This window comes from Tinamus guttatus, unplaced genomic scaffold (genome assembly GCF_059628265.1).
Source record: "Tinamus guttatus ecotype Peru unplaced genomic scaffold, ASM5962826v1 Tinamus_guttatus_pri_ptg000548l, whole genome shotgun sequence".
NCBI lineage: Eukaryota > Metazoa > Chordata > Aves > Tinamiformes > Tinamidae > Tinamus > Tinamus guttatus.
The window spans coordinates 18,551-44,945 of NW_028289082.1; the positions used below are offsets into that span (position 1 = coordinate 18,551).

At 51.8% G+C, this 26,395-nt stretch overlaps 1 protein-coding gene across 1 annotated transcript; it reads right to left on the reverse strand.

Annotated features, from left to right (window-relative positions):
* Positions 1–5,845: 5,845 nt before the first annotated feature.
* On the reverse strand, positions 5,846–24,758 carry TRAM2 (translocation associated membrane protein 2). Its single transcript, XM_088534338.1, has 11 exons — positions 24,565–24,758; positions 14,339–14,402; positions 13,211–13,320; positions 12,847–12,963; positions 10,216–10,274; positions 9,533–9,617; positions 9,311–9,381; positions 8,594–8,698; positions 7,805–7,963; positions 6,459–6,631; positions 5,846–6,115 (listed from the first exon to the last, which is right to left on the reverse strand). Exons 1-11 carry the CDS (start codon positions 24,682–24,684, stop codon positions 6,042–6,044), a joined length of 1,137 nt encoding a protein of 378 aa, XP_088390464.1. The 5' UTR covers positions 24,685–24,758; the 3' UTR covers positions 5,846–6,041.
* Between the last annotated feature and the right edge of the window lie 1,637 nt (positions 24,759–26,395).

Sequence of the window (26,395 nt, forward strand, 5' to 3'; positions counted from 1 at the left end):
CCACTGACCTCTTTTTTGTTTGTTTGTTTGTTTTTGTTTAAAGAAGTACAGCAAAGTTGACAAGAACTAAAGCTCTCTAAAGTATAGTCTTATAAGCATTTTAGCTTTATGCTATACAGTCTAAATGCGCCTTTCATCTTCAAGAAGCAAAGACTGCCAGTTTAAGTTATAATTTATATTTCACTAAAGGACTAAAGGCCCTTCCATGACATGATGCATTCAGACTAGCAAGTATGAATATAAGCAAGTCATGCATAGCTGCTGTAGAAGAGTTACTAAGTCTGCTTTAAATAAAAATACCTCTGTGCCTGTAATAGCTAGGGATTAAAAATGAGAAAAAAACCATGTGATTCAGGGTTTACTTAAAATGGAGTGGAGGCCTTAGTGCTTATGTAGCTCATGGAAATAGTAGGCGTCTGTAGACAAATACAGGTAGTAGCCTAGTATCTTTAACATGAGAGTGGGAGAAAGGTTTTGGTATAGAGATACCATCTAAAGGCATTTCACAGAGCCTGTCACTTCACCATAGGTCCAGTGAGTGGACCTAGCAGGCAACTTAGCAATAAAATTATGACGTTTTCGCTCCCTTTAAAGAGTGAGATTGCTCATCCCTCCATGAAGGTAAACATGTCAACTGGGGTGGGAAGGTTTCTGTCATCTGCATGGTATTTCCCCTGAGCATCTATGAAAGACAGCAGCTGTCACACAGGTTAGAAAACAAAGCCCCTTGGAACAAAATGCTTATTTTAATCAGCTTTACCTTTTGTGCTGTGGATTCCTGCTTCCCCTTAGATAGCTGAGGGTCTTCATAGGACAGCTCCCTCCTGTTTCTTGTTCAGAAAGCACTCATTCCTTCCAGGCCTGTTGATGCTGCTGTTAACTCCAACGGGGAATCACTAAAGCTATCTCTGGTCAACTCAGATTTCAACACATGGCTTGTGTTTGTGTCAGGTGCTCTCCAGGCTGCAGCTGATGAAGACTAACTTCTAAAGGCCACCCTAATCAGTTTTTCCAGAGAGGCCAAGGATTTACAGGTGAGATTATTGGAGCTGTAGGCCATAGACTAGAAAAATCAGAATTTCTTTTCTGTACATGCTGTGAACTGTAACCTAATACTCAACCAAATCGTCGCATGCCCAGGGCCAGCTGCAGAAAGCATGCAATTTATCTCTTCATAAAGTATGCACTTAAACCACATCAGATAAATCACACCCTTCAAATGCCCTTATCTTCCGCTCCCAACTATCAAGGGAGCCAGAGATAACTAACTCAGAAGCAGCTGTCCACTGCCATTTTTCACTGAGAAAAATGAACCCCAAATGGTATATGAGGATTTAACATGCTGCACCAAAGGGAACAGACTAGTCTGGCATGGTGTGGCAGGAGAAAAATATGTAAACCCCATCCCGACCTGCTTCATAAACACATACACAGCTTAGCAGAGTGATAAAGCATCAGTGAACAGCAGCAGTGGAAGAATCTATGCCTTTTATTTGTTTATTTCAGAAAATACTTTTGTTGAGTTTAACACAAAAGTCATTTAACAACAAACATCAAAAAATCCATACAAAAAACTTAAGTGACAGGAAAAAAAAAGAAACAAATGGGATAAAACGTCCAAGACTGTTACTTCCCCCCAACCCCTTCCAAAATTAGGAAGTTCACACTAAAGCATAAATATGGAAGAATAGAACAGAATATTCCTTGAGTTCCTTTGCTGAAGCTTGGTCCATGGAGTTAAAAGAGTGTCTGAAGGAAAGCTACAAGCCCCTAACCTAGCTTCTACAACGTCGTTCTTCCCCACTGCTGGAAAAAAAAAAAGAAAGAAAGAAAAAGAAAAAACACACAGCCTAAAGACTCAGAAACATACTTCACAGTTTCATATAAAGCCTGTCGAAAAACCCATCTATGACACACTCATGAAGTTTGCATAAAGACGATGGTCAGACCACTATAATCTCCATCTACCGTTGATGCAAGGCAAGCAAGACTCCGTCTACCAAGACTTCACCTACGGCAAGAGTCAGAAGCTGCTTTAAACCCCCATGCACTGCAATGAAGCACATCGACGAGCTTCAAGACTATCTTGCAGGGGGGATGCATCCTAAAACAGTCTTTTTCCCGACCTCGACTCCAACAGAGAAGCCTGACAAAAAAATATTTTTAAATGGCAAGTTAAATGTAGAGGGATATAGAGAGGAACTGGAACTCATCTTCTTTACTAACCCCACATATGATGAACATATGATGAATATGATGAACAAGGAAAAAGAATCCAGAAAAAGAATGCAACTGTAATGCCCTATTATTTAAGAATCACCGAAAAATTATATGTGAAATGCTACATCTGTTCTCCCTCTACCCCTTTCTCTTCCCAAGCCCGTTCCCTACCATGACAGGAAGGGAAAAATGGTACTTCAAAGATTTTCTAGGATAGGGGCAGGAAAACACTATGCTTCACACTGAAGAAATCACAGACTACTTGATTCCTGGCCTTCTCAGGTTGGACAACAGACTACAGAAGCAGTCACAAGCCCATCGGAAGGGCGTTGAGCAAGCAATAGTGTTATACAAAAAGCAGGGACTTGCAGTTTTGCATAGTTTCTAACACTTTCCACCCTGGGGTGGACAGGAGCTCCTCTTTGTTTTTTTTTTTAATTTTTTTTTAATTTTATTTTTACAAAAGATGAAGGGCTTGACAGGATGGGGTATGAAAAGAGCATTCACTTGAGAGAAGTGGTCTCTCAGCATCTTTGTATGCAGAATGGTCAAGGAAAGTCTCACCATCAGGGACTTACAGATAAAAAATACACACACACACACACACATATATATATATATATAAAGCTCTTTGGGCTGGAGAGAAGCCTTGGTCTGCTGAGAAAAGCCATGACTGTAGAACCAGTTTCTGCAAGTTGCAGCCAGAGGATGGTGTAAGACAAACACAGAAGCAGCCTGTGGTAGCCCCCCCGACTGACAGGGGACTGCAGACCTCTGGAATGACAGTTGATAGTACATTACAGCAAAGGCTTAGCACAAAAAAAAAAAAAAAAAAAAAAACCCTCGGGACCATACTGCAGTTGAGCACAGTGGAAGAAGAAAGGGGATTTCAGAGGACTAAAAACATGGGAGAGCAACCCCCTCATCCTACTGGATAATGAAAGAAAATATGGAGATGCTTCCAAAGCAAACTGTCCCTTTTTCTGGTATCGCTATCCACAAAAAAAAAAAAAAAAAAAAAAAAAAGTAAATGTAGCATATGTCATACATATGTTGTACAAAGGGAGGGCGTATAGCTATTGGTATACTACACAGATCAAGAGTACAAGAGACTACATGGCAACATAAGGCACTTGGGATACAAAACCTAGTTAGCTACTTTATGAAGACGCAGGATTGTGCAAGTGGAAAAGCTGCCTGAAGCTAAGCAGGCAGGAAGAAGAATTATTCAGCAGCCGTTTTTTGGGATTGTTTGCGTGTCACCTGTTAACACGGAGTCAAAACCTCAGCTGGTGCAAGGCACCTGCTCTGTAGAAAGGACCAGCTAAGGCTATGGAGAGGTGACAGCCAGCAGTTGCTTTGGAGGCCACATGGCAGTGGATGGCTTGGAAGGGGAGGCAGGCAGCAGAACGGAAGGACCTTTCGCATGAGGCCTTTTCTATGTCCTCCCTAACATAAAGCTCTTTTCCTCTCCTATCCTGTTGCACTGTAGTCTGCAATCGCCGTTCAAGCCAGAAGTTATATTATCTGTCTGGCAACGACTCAGAGGAGCAATTAGAAGGTACTGCCAGAGATCCGCCCCAAAATTCCTTTCTTTGCTTCCCCTAAAAACAGGGGAACCCCTCTCTCCAGTTGATGCTGACATCCTGTTCGACATTTGGTCATGAGGAATAGGTGGGAATTTGTCCAACTGTACTCAAGTTATTGCATTATTGTCTCTGTCTTGTGCCCAGCATTAGCTGTGGCTCAACAAGGAGAGGGGAAGAGAGAGAGGGCAAATACACCGATAGAAGAAAAGTCTCTAAGACTCTCTAAGAGTGTCAGAAAAATCAGTCGTCACCCATTCCTCAAAGCATGGCACTTTGATCTGAATGATGACACTGCTCCAGCCTCACACACAAGACAAGAATCACGCTCAGAGACAGCCAAAGAGTTCAACTGAGCAAAGGGCTGAGCAAGGAGCACGCTAAGAGATCACACATCTCCCTCACCTGCAAGAAAGGCAGGGTTTGAAGCATACCAAGGAGTGCTCTTGGTCTCCTTGACCCCATGCAGCCTCTACTCAACCAGCCAAAAGGACGCACTGGTCATCTGCTCCCGCCACAGCGAAGCAGCACGAAAGCTACCGCTGGCTTTGCTGCACAAGAGGCACCAACAGCAAAGCCCAGCTACAGAAACTCCCCCGGAGGAGAGCTGCGGGGTGAGAGGTGCACATCTACTGCGCATCTGCCAAATCCGGACTGGTGCACGGCACCAAAAAGAGGCCCACTGCTCGGTGAGCTGGCACTGACGCATGAAACGCAGGGCAGGAGATGCTGTTCTCCAGCAAAGGGGCAGCAGGGGACCCAGCTGGTTCCCATGAACCTCCTGCCAACATGTAGAGATGGCAACAGGCAGGAGCAAGAGGGAAAAGTGGTCTGTAGGAACAGATGGCCTCTGAGGTAGATATGGGACAACTCCACCTGCCAACAGCTATGTGTCACAGGTCAGGCCTTTCCTAATATACAAGCTACTTTTTGCAGCCCCTGGCTTCCATTTCCTTCCCTATCATCTCATTCACAGCTCAGAAAGGGATGAAGGGGCTGGGTTTTTGGAAGAAACCCTGCATTTGATAGCACCTTGAGTGGATACAAGCTGTGTATCCCTTTGGAAACAAAGAAAGGAGCTAATGGCTGCAGATGGCACAGCTGGACTGGTATGGTAGGGATGAGGAAGGCTAAAGTGATTACGTGTCCCATTAATGCAAAAGCCTTCGCAGTAGCCAGTTTGCTCATCTGGACATGGTTAAAGAGCCACAAGAACATCAGGTCCATAAGATACACTCAAGTAAGCAAAGGGCCTGGTCTGAAGGGATCCAGGCCAGTAGACAAATATGCTCATAGACTTGGGCAGGACACAAGACTTCACACACCCTGGACCTGAGGATGCAACTGCTCCCATGAGAAGGCACTAAAGAGTAGCAAAGCATGAAGCCCAGCTCTCAGTACTGGGAGGTCCAGGACAGCTATAGGGGCAGCTCACACCCTGCAGCCAAGAAGATAAGAGGAACCAGCTGTACCAGGATAGATAAGGCAAGTGAAGACTAGGATGGGGATTCTGTAAGAGGAGAGAACTTTTCTCCTTTCTCTGCGGAACAGTTCTCTGAAATTAGCCAAAATCAGGGCTCGGAAAAAAACTATCCAAAGTTCACTGTGAAACGAGACTCCTCCCCTGGATCCTGACACATATTTGCAGCATCACCATCCTGCAGCTCTTGCCAAGTCCTCAATGGATGTGTCCCTGGAGAGGTGACCATCACCCAAGAACAGCCCTGAGCCTAATGGTCACAGCCATAACCGAGCACAGAGCCCCACCACTTTCCTCCAGGTGTCTGTTCTCATCCCAGACACGCAGCGCCTTCAGGCTGCCGTGTCCTTGAACCCCTGGGAGTAGCACAAAGGGAGGGGAGAAACACGCTGTAGACGAGAACAAAAGGATTGTTTGGAACCATCTATGATGCATTCGTAAAAAAAATAACCAAAAACAAACACTAAAATAGAAAAAAAATTGCACACCGACTTACAGTGAAACAAAGGAAGACAAAAACAGGAGGTCTGTAACACGCTCCTAGATAAAGAGGAGGGAGTAGGGGAAAGGGACCTTTTTGGTTTTATTGCAAATGGTTCAAGAGAGCAGGAAAGGAAGGGAGGGGAGTGAGAGACACCTTGTGAAGATGACAGGTCTCCAAACCACTCAGGATGACTCTCATGTGGACAGGGAAGGAGGGGCTGGTTCTCAGTCCTAGTAACTTGTCCTCCTCCCTGATAGACAAGCCTCTGCTTCTATGGCGATTTGAGCTTCTTGGTGCGCGGTGATGTCCCGTTCTCAGCTTTCACCACTCCGTTTTCATGGTAACCTGGGGATGGGACAGAAGGACAATGGGATGTCCCACATCACCCTGTGTGGGCCAAAACGCTGCCCAGGCTTGAAGCAAAAAGTTAAAACTCACATGGCCTTAGCTTCATTGTGGTAGCCCATAAACATGGGGAGAAATACAATGATGTTGGAGTCACAGCCCTCAGGACACAACCCTACTAAGGATCTCCCAGGCTCAGCAAGGAGCATCAGGAAGCATCATCCCTCCAGCACTGCCTCCACGGGCTGGCCAAGGTGACATTGAGGACACCATGCTGCAACACAGCACCACCCCATCCCAACCCTCATCACCCCTGAAACAGCCTCCTGTCTGCAGCACTCACCCGAGTCCCTCTTGAGAGGCTTGGCTTGCTGCTTGGCACCGCTGGCGGCCGCGGCGGCTCGCTTCCTGGCGCTCTGCTCGTTCCAGTACTCCCTCCAGCGCCGCAGCTGGAAGTGGATGAAGCGCCACATCACCGAGGCCTGGAAGAGGCACACCAACAGCAGCACACTCATTCTGGCGGGGGCGGAGAAGAGGCAGGCTGAGATTCAGAGGAACGAGGCCGCCACGAACCCAGCCTGGAGGAAGCAAGAGGTCTGCTCCCAAAACCCAGCGGGGCCAGTGCGCGAGGTCCCCTCAACCCCTACAAGATGCCTGCATGGCCACCTGGGCATCAGCTGCCTGAGAAAGAGACCCTTTCAGTTCTGGCAATGCCCTGCATCCCAATTCAAGATAAATCTATGTTTCTTTCCTGTGTAAGAGACCCACATACATAACAGGACTGACTGGTGAATGAAACCAGTTGAGTAATAGAGCTGGTCTAGATCTTTGTGCCAGCAGAAAATGAAGCCTCCATCTACTCAACATCTCTGCTTTCTGCTATGCCCTGAACTCAGGACAAGTGTTCCCTTTTTTCTACTCACCATGAAGTTCTCAGATGACATAGGGCTGAAATGGACTAAGTGGCCCATGGCTGCAGTATAGAAATGTATTGCCTTTACAGCATAATCACCTAGAAGCTGGATATGGTTGGAAGGGAGCTAGGAAAAGCTTCCAAACTTTCAAGCTTGACACTAATCCATGGCTCCTAAAAGCTTGGGAATGACTGAATGGACCCAGAACACCTGCCCTAAAGACTTCTGAACTGAACCCTGGCGAAGAAAGGCTCCCAGTCTTGATGAATGGACTGCAAGCCATGGAGAACTCACCCTATCCCCTGATTCCCATGCTTCCAAGTGGAAGGAAATTTTTTTTACATTGACTGCATCCCTGTGAGTGCAGTTAAGGGTAGAAGAAGAAGGGCCTGCAGGTCTTTCTCTAAGATACCTGCTTCAACTCATCCTTTATAATTTGTCACTTGACTCAGAAAAACTTGTTTGTTGGCTTTTCCCCACTACCACGGCTCAGTAGCCTTCACCCTTCCTTGCTCCCTCCCTGCCATTGCAGCTTGCTAAGATCTTCCTTAGAGGCAGCCCAAGGAGTTCCAGATCCCTGTTGGGGTTTCCAAACTCAGCAAAACTAAGCAAGGGAAAAAAAAAAAAAAAAAACACCATGGAATTTAAATGAGAAGCTTCACAGCTCAGTTCTGCCTCAGTGTCTTCCCCATCACATAAGTGTACTTGAAAGCATATGATGCAAAGGCAGCCTCCTCCACCTCCACATATGGTAGAGGACATGACAGCCCCTTACCTGAAGAGGACATTATTGAAGAGGAAGCTGAAGAAGTTCCCTCTCTCAGGGTCGAGGGCCTGGTTCTCCACCCGAGGCAGCCCAAAGCCAATGACCAGAATGTAGAGGGTGAGGGTGAAGAGCCTGGTGACCACGAACACAACAGCCCAGACATTGAACCTGTGAGAAGACAGACAGAGATGTTGACAGGGCCCAGCATCAGCATCCCAAGGTGCAGCCAGTTTAGTGAAAGATGTCCTGCCAGAGGAGGCCACAGGGTGATGGCCTCTGCCAAGGTCATGACACAAGGCCTCTGCCAGGTCATGACCAAACATCATTCTCAGCAGAGGTTCACATCAGCAGTGTTCATCCTCTAGTGCTTCAGTGGAGGTAAGGAGAGTGTATTAGCTGCCAAGCAGCAAGTTTCTGCTCAGCATTCTGCCCATTCTTTTGGGACCCAGTTTTGTGACATCTTTGCCCTTAGTGGTACCTTGTCCATGTAGAAAAAACAGCCAGCCTGTCTATCTAATAATCTTTGACATAAGCAGAGCAACCCAATGCATTACTGAGTACAAAATAGCTCAGCAAGCCTCATTCCTGCTCTCAACACCCCCTACCCTACCCCTGAACTGTCTCTTGTCAGAAACTCAGACCCACTGTAGGTCTTGCTCTTCCCTCCCAGCTCTCTGCCCACTAATACTGGGTTGGAAGTTAAGAGCAGACCCCCCTCAGGCTCTTCGGGATGCAGGCAGCTCTCCCAGGCATTGGCTGCATAAGAGGAAGGAAAGTATGACCAGCTCTCCCGCTTACAGCTTCTCGTTGTTCTCATCTGTGAAGTAGACAAGACGGGCCATGTGGAAGAAGAATTCGGCTAAATACTGCAACAGCAAGAGGATCAGCCCCAAGCGTGTTAGGCTAGAAAGGAAAGAAGAAAAAAAGAATTACTGGGCTGGTAACCCCTAGTTCTTCATATCCAGTAATATCAACCGCCTTGCAGTTCCTTAACTGCAGCAAGTGCCAACCAAAATCCAGACCTCTTTGCACCAGGGGCTATAGGATCTCCTAAAACAATGAAGTGATAAAGTGGCCGAAAGCAGCAGCAGAGGCTGGAAGAGACCAGCCCAACACAAACTTCGAGCCCCTGGCAATGCTACTCTGCATCGACCAGAGGAGAGCTAAGAGCCTGTCTGCACGTACCCTGCAGGGAACGCACGCTACGTGTGAGAGCTTCCTGCGACAAAGGGAAAGTTCACTCTTTAGTCTCCACTAAGGATATCCAGATTAACAGTTGCTTTCCAAGCACTGTAAACTTCAAAATTATCTGGGTCCATGAAAACAGCTCAGCCTTATCATCCTGCAGCAGGGAGTTCTCCAAGTTAACTACAATCCGTTTTGTAGACGGTCTCCATCTCCTATTTACTCCCACTGGCCGAAGCTTTTAGGGCGACCTGTGCGGAGCCCAGCCCTGCAAAAGGACCCGCTCAGCACACGCCACAGAGCCAAAGGAAGCCAAAGGGGCCAACTCACTTGAGCAGATACGCGCCGGCTACATGCACCAGGTAGAGAGCAATGTACTGCAGCTGGCGAGGGATCTCCTCCTGGCAGGGCAGAAAGAGGCTGCGTTAACCCCCTCCACAAAGCTTTGCCCCCAAATCCCAAAGCTCGTCGCTGTCTCCAGCGATGGTCCCCATGGTCCCACACCGGCCCAGCTGCCTTGGGGGATGTTTTCAGCGCCCACCCGGCTCTCACCTTGCGGACCTTCTGGAAGTAGAGCTCCGGCAACGCGTGCAGCCAGTACGCCAGCTGGCACAGGTAGAAAAACTTCACCTGGAACCTGAAATGCAGGGACGAGCTGCATGAGACCGTGCAGGACACGGAGAGATCACGGGGCTCCCCAGCTTCAGGAACCTGGGAAGGCTCCTGCCTGCGGTGGAGCCCACCACAGAGCACCAGGCAACCTCTCAGCCTATGTGAAGCCACTAGATTTAGCATAAATCATTACTAGACAGAAATTATGTGTTTAACTGAGCTAGTCACACCCGGATTTTGTCCGACTGCTCGCGTTGTAGTCTCCAACCCTCAGCAAACTTAATGCTTACTCTTGCAAAATGCCAAGAGCAGCAGATTAAACCCTCATCTTCTTTGTTGCTACTGTGAAAGACGAAGATCAAATAAAGCTTCTTGCCCCATGCGATGTAAGGAATAAGCGGCTGGGATGAGTCACGGAGCCTGGAGGCACCTCAGACAAACCTGCCTCCAGGAACACCCTCCCCGGGGCTGCAAATAGGATAACCACCATCCGCCCCAGCTAAAAAGCAGCATCTCCCTGGGGCATCCTTGCAGGAGGATGCGTGCAGCGGGTGCTGGTTGTCAGCACCCCGCTCCTGGCCACTGGGAAAACCGCGAAGAGGAAGGAAGCGGTCAGTGCTTACGGAAGATAAACATGAGGGTAGCTTTCCCACAGACTCCGGGGGTTTGACACGTATCCTTCCTGAAAGAGAAGAGATGCCGACTTTGAGCACAAGAAATGGGCACTGCAGGCCAGTGCGACTGTGGATCAGGGAGCCTGGGGAAGAGGCTGAGTCCTTTCGGAGCTGCTATGACCTATGTGCATTAAAAACTGCATCCTGGCAGGTGCAAGGCTGAGATCACCAAAGCTTAGCCACGGTCCTGGGTCTCTACAAGCCCCTAAACTGCAGGCAATGCTCCAAGGCTGCTTCCTTGGTTGCCGGAGGGCTCTGAGGTCAGGATAGGATGCTTAGAGGTTTGGGACATGCAAGCTGCAGAGACACAGGGGCAGGATGCTGGTACAAAGAACCATGGGCACCATCTAGGAGGCTTCTTCCACACCAGTATTCCCACCTGAGCACCAGCTAAGCAAAAAGCCTCTGGAGAAAGAGGGGACTGGAAAGCCTTTAGAAAAATAACTAACCATGCATTGCATAATCTAACTCTCCCCCTGCCTGCATTCCCTTACGGCCTGCTGCCCTTTTGCTTGCAGGGTAAGTTACAAGACGGGGCTGCCTTCTTGTTCCAAGCTTGCACCACATCAAACAACACAGACTCCCAATGCTGGGCCAGGTATTTCATCTGCACAGAAAATGAATCCAGTGCCAGACTTGTTTGTCACTGTCCCCTGCACCCTCTCTGCCCTATGCCCTCTTTCCAGCAGCTTGACCCCAAGTAGCCTGGGGGAGGCCCGAACATTTCAAAGCAAAGAGCGACCTGCTCTGCAAAGCCCAGGGCACACACGGGGCGGCTGCAGAACTTGCTGCGTCAACGTGGCCCATTCTACATGGATCTCAGAGTTCCTGGAAATATGGGGAAAGTAAACAAGGCTGAAAGCCCTTCCCACTGCATGTGTGCGTGGAAATAGAAAGGGCAAAATCTGGTTTGCCCGGATTGCTCTGAAAATACAAGCGATGAAGAGGCTGCAATAGCCAGCAAGGTAGGGGTGGGCACAAAAGGCCACCTCCGAAACTGCAACAGGGTGAGGACCGGCCGCTCTGCATCCATCTTTTGGGAGAGCCCCTGTAGTTGATCAGTCACCCCCGAAAACCAGATGCCAGAGGAAAAAAAAAAAAAAGCAGCACCGTTTCGGCCTCATTCATAGTGTTTTCTCTGCAAAAACCACAGCGGATGCCGCGGCAGGGCCAGGGCAGGGTGCTGGCGGGGGGACAAGGCAGTGGGTCGGAGAGCTCAGAAGGCTCTTTCAGGCGGCGTCGCAGCCCTCGGGGCGCCTTGGCACAGCCACAGCCCTGCGTGTTTGCACAGGAGCCGCAGAGGGGAGAGCGCAAGGGAAAATAAAGGAAAAACAACAACAAAAAACACCCAGAGGCCCCAGTTGCTTTGCAAAAGCCTCTCCTCCCCACTGCCCCTCTGCGGGGGAGCATCCCCGAAGCAACTCGAAGTGCTGGGTGATCAAGTCGGTGCTGACTTTTCCCCCTCGCCAAGCACGGGATCGCAAGCATCGGCCCATTCTTCCCAAATCCCTGCAAAAGGAATCCTAAAACCCCAATTGCGCTAAATGCAAATACAGAGGTAAATAACAGGCTGAGAGAGCAAGCAGATCCCAAAGCAGTAATTAGAGATAATGGGGACAGGCACAGATTTTGGGGTCTAGCTCCAATGTTTTTTTTTCACAGCCCATTTGCTTCTTCATTGCATAAAGCTGGAAAGGGACCCCAGACTGTGCTCGCTCATGGCCTGGAAAAAACCCACTGTACTGGAAAACTGAAAAATCAAGCAAACACCTTGCTCTGCTTCCCCTCTGCACAGAGGGGAATGTTTTGGGCAACAAGTCCCAAGCCAGTTTAACTCATTGTGTCCCAGAGAGACTTCCACAGAGCAGAGACTGATGCTCTCCCTACTCATGCCTGTAGGGGAAAGGACATTTTCCACATGCTGGGCTCCATGGCCCATGGAGACCCTCTTTCCCATCTAGCTGCAATGGGCAACGTGGAAAAAGAATAGAAAAGGAGCAAGTGGAAAGGCATTTTTGTTTGTCTTTGCAGATATGTAAAACACCTCTCGGCATCGTGCATCTTTTCTGGGGTACCAAACACCGCGTGCCCAGGGACATTCCCTTCTCCACTCATTCCCGAGGCTGTCTCAGCTCCTCCAAGATGCCTGTAGTGCCACAATAGCTTAAAGTGCAGACACAGCTCCAAACTAACTGCCTTTAACATCACAGCAAGCTGCCTGGGCTTGCAGCAATATATCCTCTGAATAAGCTCACCTCTTTGCTAAGGAGAGAAAATAATGGGCAGAGGGAACACCAGCATGGCAGGAGACCTGCTAGGTGCATCCCCCCACATTTCAGAGCTGTGTTCATCCACGGGCAAGGGTGATGCAAGGAGGAACTCACAGGCTCCAGGCAACGCATTGTGCCCTGCTCTCAACCCATCAACTTGGCTTTTCCGATGCCCTGCAGCTGACAGCAGCAGAAAGTCCTGGAGACTTTGTCTGGAAGCAGAGCCCTCCGTTTGGGACTCATGGCCATCCCCACAGAAAAGGGACAGAGATCCATCGGCGCAGGAGGGAGGCCAAACGCCGTGCCTTACCGTCACCACGACGTACAAGCACCACAACACGGAGGTGAGGTGGAACGCAACCAGCTGCCCCGACTCGTTGAACTTGCTGTGCTTGACCTTGGAGAGATGGAGACGCCTGTTGATTTTCTGTGAGGAAGAGGAGGAGAAAAAAAAAGGAAAAAAAAATAAAGAAAAAGAAAAATCACGAGCCACTGGATCAACAAATCTCCCTCCTCTTCTCCTTCCCAGTCAGCTCCCGGAGGTCATAGTTCCCATGTCTCCAACCCAACCTCAGAGACCACCCTCTGAGCTGCATTGAACTGCAGGAAACCACATGTCCCATGCCCTCCCCATAGGTTTAATACTTAGACACCAAGATGCTACTTAGACTCACATCGAGGGCATACTCCTGCACCACCGCGTGCAGGATGATGGCTATGAAGATGTAGAAGAGGATGGTGACCAGGTCCTTCAGCCCGTAGTGATAATGGACCAGCTCCCCGTCTGCAAAAGACACCAAAAGGACTGATCAAATCATTCTGACCCAAGTGATTCCCAGGTAGGGCTTAGTGCAAGATAAAAGTTATTCCCAATGCACAGTTTGGATGAGGCTACCTGGTTTTGGAGAGAGACAGAGTCCTGCTGCAGACAGGGGAATTTATCAGTGCTACAATCCCTCACCAACACAGGGATTAAGACACGGAGTAATACATTAAAGCAGTGCAGAAGCCAGCATTAAAGCAGTTCAGAAGCCAGCAACAGGCCTTGCTCACTCAAAACATCCCAGGCAGCAGCTTGGAGCTGTGAAATAAGACCCACAGGAGGCCCTGCCCTTCTGGAGAAACAGGCAGAGGCCAGACCCCCTCCAGCAACCAAAATAAGCAGAGATGTCTGTGCTTAGACAACTATTCCCAGCCCTGGCCTTTGGCAGCAATGTGTTAGTACATGAGGGGGTGCCGGGAAGAGCTCTCTGGGTGATGGCATGAACGGGAAGGGATGGCAGGAGGAGGCTGGGCCAGCCCTTGGGTAGCCAGCCTGAAGAGCTCGGAGGAAGGGGAGAAATCCCACCCAGATTTCCAAGGTGTTAGTTGATCGAGTATAAAATAGGTTTTATGACACTCGCCATTACGATGTGTGTTTTCTGGTCCTGAGGAGCCAGTTAGCGAGATGCTGTGCAGAAACAGAGGGGAAAAACCTGCCTGCATGGCAGCCTTTGTCTTTTAGCAAAGGGCTAAATCCCACTGGCACCTGACAGGGTACAAATCACCCTGGGGATTGCAAACAGGCAATTCCTTCTCGCCCAGAGAGGGAACACTGAGCCCCCTTGGGCACTAGGAAAGCTTTTCCTCCCAAACCCCGTGGCAGCACGAGGACCAGCAGCCACGGTCAGCATGAACTAAGCATCCCAAGCTCTGGTTCCCCCATGACACTTCTTATTTAAAGGGTGTTCGCTGGTAGTGGACGGGTCCCCAAGCCAGGGCACATCCCATGTGGTTTTCTCCACAGCAGCAGCACCTCTTACCTGCTGCAGGCACACTAACGTTGTACTGAGGTAAGATAAACAGGAAGGCAGTCTTGGCTGTAACCTGTGGAAGACACACATGGAGAAACACATGCACGTGAGTTTTGAGGTCCTTCATGCTATTTCCAGTGAGCCACCCTCCCTGCACAACCCATCCCACACTGCAGAACCAGCATCTTCCACTGTTGAAACCTCTGAGCTTTTATTCACGACCATCTTCTTAAACACTGACCTCAAAAATTCCTCCTTCCGAGCGAGCACAAAGCGAGGGAGCAATAAGACGGGTCTGTTATTGAGCCCTCCACTTAGGGAGGTGGCAGGTGACGCTGTCCCCATCCATCCGGCACCGCGCGAACCCAGCGCACGCTGGCGCTTGCAAACCCTCACCCTCCATCCTGGCAACCACTTCCTTAATTCCTTAGCCAGGATGAGCTGCCCGGTTAATTGCAGCAGTGGAGAGAGCGGCGCAAGACGGCAGCAAGGGGCAGATGCAGGGGAGCCGGCGATGCTCTTTTCCCAACGCCTTCATGGGAAAGTTGGGACCGGCGGCCTCCACTCCCGCTGGAAAAAGGCAAAACTTGCTGGGGAAACAAGGCAGGGAAGGAGGGAGGTGTCTAGGCTTCAGCTCCACTCGCAGAAGCCCTGAAGTTGCATTGAAGCAAAATGATTGCTAGGTCGGGGGGAAATTTCCCGATCGGGATCATGGAGAGAAGGCAGCTTCCCTGCAGGAAATGCATGGGATTTTGGGGGGCAATGAGGAAAGCATCACAGCCAACAAGCCACAGAAGCCACCAGGAAGCCTGACCAGGGAAGAAATCTGCTCCTTGAGGAAAAGCATCCATCCTTGGACAGCTCTGGCACAGGAGCTGCGTTCCTGGGGACACCTGGAGCCTCATTCCACCACACAGAACGCAGAGGACAACTGGGCGGTGAAAAACCTCATGCAATTCAACAAGGCCAATTGCAAGGTCCTGCACCTGGGGAGGAATAACCCCAGACACCAGTACAGGCTGGGGACGGACCTTCTGGAGAGCAGCTCTGCGGAGAAAGACCTGGGGGTCATGGTGGATGATAAGTTGACTGTGAGGCAGCAGTGTGTCCTCGTGGCCAAGAAGGCCAATGGAATCCTGGGCTGCATTAAGAAGAGCGTCTCCAGCAGGTCGAGGGAGGTGATCCTGCCCCTCTACTCAGCCCTGGTGAGGCCACATCTGGAGTATTGTGTCCAGTTCTGGGCTCCACAGTACAAGAGGGATGTGGAGCTGCTGGAGAGAGTCCAGCGCAGGGCTACAAGGATGATCAGGGGCCTGGAACATCTGCCCTATGAGGAGAGGCTGAGGGAGCTGGGCCTGTTCAGCCTGGAGAAGAGAAGGCTGAGAGGGGACCTGAGCAGTGTCTATAAGTACCTCAAGGGAGGCAGTGAGGAGGATGGTGCTGGCCTCTTTTCAGTGGTGGCCACTGATAGGACTAGAGGAAATGGCCGGAAACTGAAGCACCAAAAGTTCCACAGGAACTTAAGGAAAAATTTCTTAACAGTGAGGGTGCCAGAGCACTGGAACAGGCTGCCCAGAGAGGTTGTGGAGTCTCCTTCTCTGGAGATCTTCAAACCCGCTTGGACGCAGTCCTGTGCCACGTGCTCTAGGTGACCCTGCGTGTGCAGGGGGTTGGACTAGATAATCTCTAGAGGTCCCTTCCAACCCTAAGCATTCTATGATTCTATGATTCTATGAGAGGAAAAGTGGCTGTGGGAAAAGCATTTACCCTTTCACTGATTACTGGCAATGACAGCAGAAGGGAGGAAGCAGCAACTTGTGTGGATAGGGAAGCAGGAACCTGGACAGCAGCTCCCAGCTCTGCGGATGAGGGCAAGACAGTTTGGAGGACCCATCTCTGCCCATGCACCAGATCCCAGCTGTGTGTCAGCATCATAAGCTGACAAAAAGATCAGGGATGAGACATCAGGCCTCCTACAGAGTCAGGATGTGCTTCTCATTCTTAATTTATTGCCTTTAATTAAGATTAAGAAGGTCCAGCCCTGGAATGAATCCGCCCCCAGTGCCGATGCAGGAGGATGGGAGGCTGCCTTGGTCACCAAAACTGCATCTGTGAAGAAGCCTTTTCAAGGCCATCCTCACCCTGAGCTCTCCCAAGAGCCAGAGCCAATCCCACCACAAAGTTCATTGCAAGATGGAGCTCCTCACCCTGACCCAACACAACGAGCAGCTGCTCTTCTGGAGTACAAGTTTCACCCTGTGAAAGCCCATCCTTCCCAGGAAGGCCAGCACTGCCCACCGAAGGACATGCAGTGTGGTCACCAGTGCCACGTGCACACACAGATACCCAGGTGAGCTCACACAAGTCACAGGGCACCTCAGCTCATTTGCCAACCCTCCAGCTAGTTGGCTTTGCAAGGGGATTCTTCCCCCTGGAGGCAATCTGGCTTGACAGACCCAGCAGGAAAAGTCACCGCTGGCCACCTGGTTCGGTCCACAGTGGTGGACAGAGTGGAGATGCACAGACCTCCTGCTGGTGGGTTAAACCCGTCACCAGGTTCATGGTGAGGAAGCGGTTTCCTACAGGAGGAGGGCGACCTGCCAACGCTGGGGCTGTGTTTGGTGGCCTGTCCCCACACTCAGAGGCTTTTTGCAAAGGGAAGAGATGACCACAAGCAACGCTTGCCCGGAGGAGAACAAGGAGGTGAGAGGAGGTGGCGGCCACGATGGTGCCCTGGGAAGCAAGAGCCACTTGCACTTTTGCAAGGCTCAATATATGCTCTCTCCTAACACACAAAATACTGCTGCAGCACAGTAACAGGAATGCAGTTCTTTGCAGAAGCCTCAAATAATAAACACCACTTTGCATTATATTATTTATGTCCCAAAAGAAAAAAAAAAAAGCAGTAGTCAGTTGCTAAAAGCGCTGCCCTGGCGCTGGGACTCCTGGTTTCATTAGCCACTGATGAAGCGACTTCTTCTTCATCACTGATGAAGCGACTTCCCCAAACCGTGTTTATCTCGGTTCCCCTCTCCATGGGGCGGGTGTCCTCGCCCCACGGGCGCCTGGAGGAACCCTCTGTTTGCAGAAGAGGAGCACGTTGCACTGGAGCCAGCAGCACCAGGAACCCCCTTGCTTTCGGTATACGAGCGGCGTGCCGGGGTTGTTTTGAAATCCGAGGCACAAAAATAGGAAGTGCTGGTGTTTCCAAGGAACATGACACCGCACCGCAACAATATCCCACTCCTCCCCTTCCTGACAGCCGGCATGTCACGCCAATGAACGCCAAGCTGTGGATGCTGCAGCTCCAAAGAAGCCCAGAGCCATTGAGAGCCCTTAAAAGAAAATACTCCGTGTCGTGCTGCGAACATAGAGCAGCAACAGGTACTGTGCCCAGGGAGACCGACACCATGGGCAGGGTTTGGGATGGTGATGGAAAAAAAAATCACGCTGCGTGGCTTTAGGAGATAGTTCTGGCTCTTGCAAACCTAAGTGGCTACAGAAGCAAAGTCCTGGAGCAGCAACTGGATCTTTGGATTTGCTTCCAGATTCCATCACAAATTGGTGCAGGGCATGAAATGAATGCAAAAATATCATGGCACCCGGGTTGCCGCAGGGATGGGATATTGTGTTCCGTAAATGCTGTGGCAGCAGGCACTGAAGGCTTTGCATCCATCTGAGCACCAAGTAAAGCTCCAAAGCTCTTCCAGTCCAAGGACTGAGGTGACGTCTCCCTCAGCCACACGAGATGCACCAGCCCCTCTCGATGCTTTGCCCATCTACACCAGCTGTGTCCAGCTGGTATTCAGCACAGCCAGCTTCTCACCAGCAGATCTTATCCAAACAACAAGGTTTTCACTGCAAATGCACCACGTCTGCATCGCTGGCACTTCTCTGCCTCTTTCCAGGCTTGTTTGCTGCTTCTTCCCCTGGAGAAGGTTGGAAGGGAGTTCCACCCTTTCAGCTTCCCATAAGTATGGGATGCAAATTCCCATTGATTTCTGTCAAATTTGTCACTGAACGAAGGATTCAACCCCTTCTGGTAAAGGTCTGTGCTGCAGGACCAGGCATGGTTTTCATGAAGGCTAGAGGAAGGCTTCCTCAGCAGACATTCCTTGAGGAACAAGTGATGATTTGTCCCACCTACAGCCTTGCCTTTGCCTTTCTGTCAGCTGGAGGATCACGTCTGCCCATGCCAGGACAACCCAAAGGTCAGACCAGTGTGGAGAAGGTGAGAGATGACAGATTGCACCAGCAGGGCACTTGAATAGAACATCAGTGATACCCCAGCACCCCTGAAGGCAACAGAAGCTGTTCGGGAATGGATGTCACTGGCTGCTATGGGCTGCATCCCACTTTCCACAGGCTGCAGGCAGACGGATGGAGCATCTCGCATGCAGGAAGCAAAGTTGTGTTTATTTGACCTTATTGTATCAGCTCCAGTACCGGCCAAAATCCAGCAAGCCGCAGAGCCCTGTGCGTCCACCAAGGAGCAGCGTCCTCCTGCCAGCCTCACAACACATCCCTCCATCACTGCTTTAAGTCACATAACGCTCTGCGCCCTCTGGCATCTGGGGCCACGTGAAGAGCTCCAGGAATTGAGCATCAGGCTCCAAAAATCCTAAGGCACCTTCACCGTGTTCCCTCCATGTTATCTAGAAGCACCTGCAGTGTATACACGGCTCTATGCAATCCTGTGTAGTGTATAGAGACTGGAACACAACAGATGCTTAAATTGATGTCTGACTTCCCAACTTGCAGCAGGGAACTAGAGATGGGGTTGCTGGAAGGCAGGAACACGGTTTCCTTGGCTGGGGAAGGGCCAACAAGGACCAACTGGTCCTGGTAAAGCTTTAGCACCTACCCCAGTGCTATATCTCATATACAGAAGTTTGTAAGAGGAAAAGCAACTTCAGGGTTATTAAGTGCACAGAAAACAGGATGTGTAGTGGAAAGGGGCTTTCTGTTCACTCATTTTGCAATTAGATCTCGGAATGGAAGAGCGAGGCACACTTCAATCATGCAAGACAGGCAAGAGGACCTAAAGCCACCATCTAGTAGAGAAAATCCCACGGGCAAATAGCCCTGCTGGCAAAATTGAGCTTCTCCAGATGCTTTTTGTTATACTGAGAGGATTTGCCTGCATTGGTGAGCTCAGCAGCAACTGTATGGCAAAAGACAGCACATTCTGCATTGGCTCCTGCTCTGTCCAAAGAACATATCCATGTGATCCACCACTGCCGGAGGAGATGAGGGAGATGCCCAGTCTCATCCCACCTAACATAGGGACGTGCCTGAACAAGCTGGATTAGGGAAACAGTCACCTTGAGTGGTCTCCATAGCCATGGAGAGGGAACAAGATCTCCAGAGAGACTGAGTCTCCCGAGGCATCAGGCACATCCCACAAGGGGATCGTTCCATCTCTCTGCTATAGGGCGTCCTGAAGTTAAAAGCTGGGCAACTCCAGGCCTTCACCCAGTGTAGGGCACTGCTTCCTGGGAAAACACCTCCAGATAGTGCTCGGAACACACTTTGGGGCTCTGAAAATCCCAGTGCTTTGAAGAAAAGAAGAAAAAAAAAAAATCATCCCTTGGGTGCTGCAATAAATCCAAAGGCTCTCCAGGTGCAAAAGGGCAGCCAACACCTGGGAACACTTCACACCAAAAGAAAAAGATTTAAATAAATAAAAAGGCACCAAGGCAGAGCGCCCCGGCCCACTCCAGCAAGCGCTTTCCGCGGGCGAGCAAACAGAGCGGAGGCTCCGTCTCGCAGATGCCTTCCCGCTGCTCCCGGCAGCGCCGCGGGCGCCCGGCCAAGCCCTCCGGCACCAGCTGCTGCCCGCGCTCCTTGGAGCGGCAGCGTTTGCCCAAAATTGCCCAAACGAGACCCCAAAACACATTCGAGCAAGTCTTTTTGCAACCTCTGCAGCCGTCAGGACGGTGCTCGGTCCCCTCCAGGGCTGTGGAGCGGGTGGAGCGACCAGGGCAAATGTACCAGAACATCACCTCAAAGGTCCGGATAGAACAGGCTTTAATATAAATATTTAAGGCCAAACGGTCACAATATATTAACCCTTCTATTCCCCAAGAACGTGCTGATAGAAAAACTCAAGCCACAGTTAGCCTGGAGTCAGCTATTTAATACCAAACAGCAAAACTCATCTCCTTTTAGATGATTATTTTATCTATCCCTGCCCTAAAACACTTTGTGATTCCAGTTGAAAACTCCCCATTTTAGCTCCCAGGCATGCAACAGCTTTTACACACAGCCTCTGAACAGGCGCATCTAGGATGTGCACTAAAACACACCCAGGAATTCAATCCTGCTATGCCAAGGAGCAACTTCCGAGCATCCTTCCCAGGTCCTATCCCCTTTCAGCAACCCTAGTGACTCCCAAAAGTCTCAGCCCAGTGGGATTTGCACCATTTTCACCCTGGTCACCAAAATCCACATGATGGAAACCAGGACCTCAGTTCACTGGCAGGCATGCAAGCCCCAGAGCCCTGTTTGGGTTATAACTAACTGCTTCGAAGGGAGGAAGCGGCTCCAAATCGCTCATGGGGGAGGCCGGGCAGTCTGTTTAAGCTGGGAAAAAAATTGCCAGGGCTTGCAAAACAACTAAAAGAATAATTAAAAAGATAAGCGTGCTTCGGAAGAACATTTTCTCGTGCAGCGGTTTTCTTTGCTGCCAGCCGGAGCCTTTACTGAAAGAAAAACTTGTTGATTCTCTGCGTGGATTGACACAAGCCCTATGTGCAAACCGGAGGCCAAACTTTGGACCAGGGCCTGCAAAGGTAAACAGCAAGGATTTAACCCAAACCCTCTCCCAGGGAGTCACAGAACCTCTGGTTGCACAAACACATCTCTCAGCACAGTAGTTATCACTGCACGCACACCCCTGATTACTCCTTTTGCCAAAACAGACCCAAATTCCCCTCCTATTTTATTTTCGCCTGTCCTCTCTCCCTAAAACTGTTCACCCTTTAAATCCCTTGCATGCCTCAGTTTCCTCACCCAGCACAGGGGAGGCGAGCAGAGACACGCTTCAATACAGCTCGTGAGCGCTGGCAAGGTCTTAATTCTTAATTTTGGCAAAGCGCGCTCCCCGCCGAGCTGCATATTAGAGGGGATCAGGGAGGGGAAAGTATATTTAGAAGGAAGCCTGGAAATAGCAGCTCATTCGTCAGCCGCCTTCACTCGGCGGTGTCACAACCCGGCGCTCGGGAGAGCGTGACTCACCACCGGGCGACCGCTATAAACGGGGAGGGGGAAAAAAGCATGGAAAAAAGCATGGAAAAAAGCACTGAACATCTGCATGGAAGAGCCCATCCTGCAACCCGCATGGTCCATCCCATCCCGGCGGCTGGTTCTGGCCACGGATGTCCCGATTTGCAACACAGGGAGCAGCAGAAAGACCAAGTCCCAGCACAGCAAGCAGAGACCACGGAGGACCCGTTTATGGCCTTTATGGCCCGTTTTTTTTTTTGGAGCAGAGTGGATTTTCAAAGTCAAACACATATCACATACCCATATATATATTTAGACAGAAGCAGGCCCATTTAATATGGAAATGGCAGGAAAAGAGCAAGGCCAAAAGGCAAGCTGCGCAGAGGGCAGCCCATCTGATAAGGCAGCAGGAGCCCTTGGAGCGCAGGTATTAGAGAGCAGTGGCCACCTGCACGGGCACCCCAGCCCGGCTGGGCTTGGTTTCATTTTTCAGAAAACCTGCTTGGAAACAGAGATATGCAAAGCAACCGCAGACAACTTGGTTGTGTTTCTACATCTGCTGTTTGAAAGGCTTTTCTAGCAGAAATTAGAAAAATTGAGATTTTTCTTGCTGGTTTTGGACTGCGATCGGGACAAGCGAGCGCTGGTTTTCCAACACTCAGGAAGCACAAAATCCCGTGGGCTGCGTGCCCAAAAGCAGCCAACCTTGGTGAAAAGGTTAAATCCCATCCACCCACCGCGCGGCCTGCCGGAAAGCATCCCGGCGAAATCCTCGGCTGCAGGAAACGGCCCATTGTGGAGCCGGATCGTGCCGTTTCCGCCCAAACTCGCGCCACTGGGATGGACGGCAGCGCTTGGCGGCAACGGGTCCAAGGAGAAGGACACCCGGGAAGGCGGCATCCGAGCAGCGGGTCAGAGCTGGTTGGATGCAGGCAAGGATGCGGCGACAAGACATCGACGCCAGAGCCACCAAAACTCCCTGCAGAGGCTTTGCAAGTAAGTGGAGGGCCAAGGAAAAGAGGTCCATGCTCTACTCTCCAGGGCAATCAGCAGAAGGAGGGGGAAAAAAAAAAAAAAAAAAAAAAAAAAAAAGGACCACTTTGCACCCAAAGCCATGTGCAAACCCTGAACCATGGGGAGGAACTGGGCTGATGCTGATGGAGGATGGCAGGAAAGTGGGAATATTTTTGGGAAGCATCTGGAGCAGCCAGTGCCGCCAAGGTTCATGTGACAGCACTTCCAACCCCTTCTCCGAGGTCTGCACAGGGTATCTCCAGCTCTCAGCAACTCAGGAGGATTTAATTAAAAAACAAAGAAATAATAATAATAAAAAAAGCTAGCTGTTGCAAATCCCACCCTCATGCTTCCAAAGCTTCCCACCACCTTGCAAAGCTTTTGTCCCAGAGGGTTTCAGCACTTCCAGCCACAGCAAAGAGGCAAAAGCATTTCCACAAACATCACATCCACCAAAATCCATGATCCCTCCTGGAGAAGAGCTCGTGCTATCAAAGCAACACAGCCAAGCAGTGGCCCTGCCTGGCCCCAGCACCCCGAAAGCCCCAAAACTTCCTGCTGCTGAGAAAAATCTCCAACACAGATGCAATCTACCCCATTTTTCCCCCCCGCCCAAGTTGGAACTTGCCGTTTGACTTAGCAGCATTTGCATGAGGTTTTGGAATAGACACCCCGGCCAGCTGCCCCTTGGAGCTTTAGCTTAGAAACCCACCCCCTACCCGTCCCTTAAATAAACACGGGCACAGAGGAGTTTCGACACGCTCATTCAACGCTTTTGCAACAAGAAGAAGAAGAAAAAAAAAAGGAAATCAAACGCGGGGGGGATGCGATCGAGAGGCTATGAAGGAAGCGCATTTCCTCCCGCTCCGATTTGCCAGGGGAAGAGCCTCTCCTGCGGCCAGGCCCCCCCGGCCACCCCTTTCCCGCTTGGAGACGTGGCAGTGCGCTCGGAGGGGCGGGATGGAGGGAGGGCCGCCGGGGGGGTGTCCGGAGGGGGGCCCGAGGCTCCCGCCTCCTCCCGCTGCAAGGGGAGAAGGGGAGGAAAGAAAGGCGGAAAAAAAGAAAAAAAAAAAAAAAAAAGCACTCCGGGAGGGAAGGAGAGGGAAGGGGGGGAGCGCGGCGCATTCCTCGCATTTCTCCGCGCACGGCGGAGCTCGGAGCCGTCGCGCAGGGACCCAGCGCCCCTTTTGGTCACCCCCTCCATGGGAAGGCGCTGCTGCCTCCTTGTCCCCCCCGCCCCACCGGAGAGCCCGAGTCCCCTTCCTCGAGGGGACCCGCGGCCGGGATCGGGAGGCGACACCCCGATAGGTGCCCAGGGTGCCCTCGGGGCTCGTCCCCCCTCTCAGGGTGCTGGGCGCCCCCAGGGCCTAAGCCCCCCCACCCGAGGGGGTGTCACTCGGGGGGTGCCACCTCGCAGTGTCCTATAGCCAGAGCCGCCTCCATCGGCGACGGGAAAAGCTGAGGCTGGAGCTCCGGGAGGCAACGGCGCCCGTTGGGAAACGGGGAGAAACGCGGGGGCCTGGGGACATGGGGGAAGGGGAGGGGATGTTAACCCCCCCCCCACACACACACACACATTCCAGATTGCACATAATAATAAATAGTAAGTGCCGAGGGCTCGGCCCTTCCCGGCCGGGTGGGAATGAATGGGGCAGCTCCGGGCACCCAAGGGGACGCGGCAGGGGACGGAGGGGACCCAGCGGGACGGAGGACGGTGCTGGGAGCCCCTCACCTCGGGGGTGCCCCGTTGGACCGAGCCCCCCGCATCCCTCCTGCAAAGAGCGGGGAAGAGACCCAAGACATCACGGAGGGAAGATCTGGAGAGGGGGTGGGGACAGAGATGGTGTCCCCAGCTGGGGAGCACCGAAGCGGGGCACCGGGGAACAAGCACCGGACTGGGGGGGCGGCACCGAGGACACCAGAGCCTTAAGGAGCAGCAGGCTCCGAGGAAGAGGAGGAGGAGGAGGCCGCGGACAGGCGGCGGCGGCGCTCACCTCGAACATGAGTGCGATGAGGACGACAAGCACCATAAAGAAGGCGATGTCGGCGTGGTTGTGGATGAGGAACTCGTGGCTGAAGAGCGGGTGGCTCTTGGCCCGCCGGCGGAAGGCCATGGCCGGCCCGGGAGCAGCCGCCCCGCGCTCCAAACTTCGCCGGGCCCCGCACAACTTCGCGGAGCGCCGGGGCCGGGGCCGAGCCCGCGCAGGCGCCGCCCGCGACGCCGACCTTAACCCCTGCCTGCCCGTCCCGCTCCGCAGCGCCCCTCACCGCCCCGTCCGGCCCGCAGCGCCCGCTCCGGCCCGCAGCCAGCCCGGGCTGCCCCCGTCGGCCGCCACCCGCCTCCGCGCGCCCCGGTGTCCCCCGTCCCCGGCTGTCCCCGAGGCTGAAACCTGCCCCCCGCCTCGGAAGCTCCTTCTGTCCCTGGGCACTGATGGGCAACCACCTCACAGCCCGTCAGCCACCCAACACCCACCCCTGGGGACACCCCGACACCAACCTGTGCCTGTACGCACTGCACACCCACAGCCTGACACCTACCCACGTCCAACACCCACCCCCGGGGACACCCCAACACCAACCTGCGCCTGCACGCACTGCAAGCCCACAGCCTGACACCTACCCACATGCAACACCCAACCCTGGGGACACCCCAACACCAACCTGTGCCTGTACACACTGCACACCCACAGCCGGACACCTACACACATGCAACACCCACCCCTGGGGACACCCCAACACCAACCTGCGCCTGCACGCACTGCACACCCACAGCCTGACACCTACCCACGTCCAACACCCACCCCCGGGGACACCCCAACACCAACCTGCTCCTGTACGCACTGCAAGCCCACAGCCTGACACCTACCCACGTCCAACACCCACCCCCGGGGACACCCCAACACCAACCTGTGCCTGTACGCACTGCACACCCACAGCCTGACACCTACCCACGTCCAACACCCACCCCCGGGGACACCCCAACACCAACCTGTGCCTGTACACACCGCACACCCACAGCCTGACACCTACCCACATGCAACACCTGCCCCCGAGGACAGCCCAACACCAACCTGCGCCTGTACCCACTGTGCACCTGACACCCACCACCTCTGCACCAACCTCCTCTTCCACCGCACACGTCCAGGATCCTCCCGCATCCCTCCCAGTGCCAGGAGCTGGGCAGCGCTCGGAGCTGCCAGACCCTTTCTCCATCCTCCCTTTTCCAACCCTGTGACCATGCGACTTACCCTTCAATAGGATGCAGCCCTCCTGTAGTCCGGGGAGGACTTCACCAGTGGCTCGGAAAAGCCTGGATGCAACAAGGCTTTGATTTTAAAGTCCCTCACAGGGCTCTCCCAGAGGAAAATCCCATCCAGTCTGCTGAGCTGGAGGACAGAGAGCAAGGAGGAACCTCTGCTCCGGTGAGTTTGAAGCCATTGCAAACCCCGTATTCGGAGCACGGAATGCTTTCCTCCTGCCAAATGTACTGCAGGAAATAGAGTCCCCAGGTCCTAATTAAGCTATTCCTCAAATTAGGTAAGTCCTGATTAGCTTGTGCTTTTTTTTTTTTCCCTCCATAAACATTCCCCCTTGGGTTGTTGTTTAGCCTTGGAGCAATAGGCACCGCTGACAGTAAGCGCAAAACCCGGGCAATGCGCTTTACAGGAATAGCAAATACCCTGAAAAGGGATTTGTGGTGAACCAAAACTGTTTAATTAGGAAAAATGTGTCCAAAGTTTCATCTCGGAAAAAAAAACAACCAAATAAGCAACAATATCCTGGGGCAAATATGTCTCAGATCTTTCTTGGGGCCTGACTCTGGAG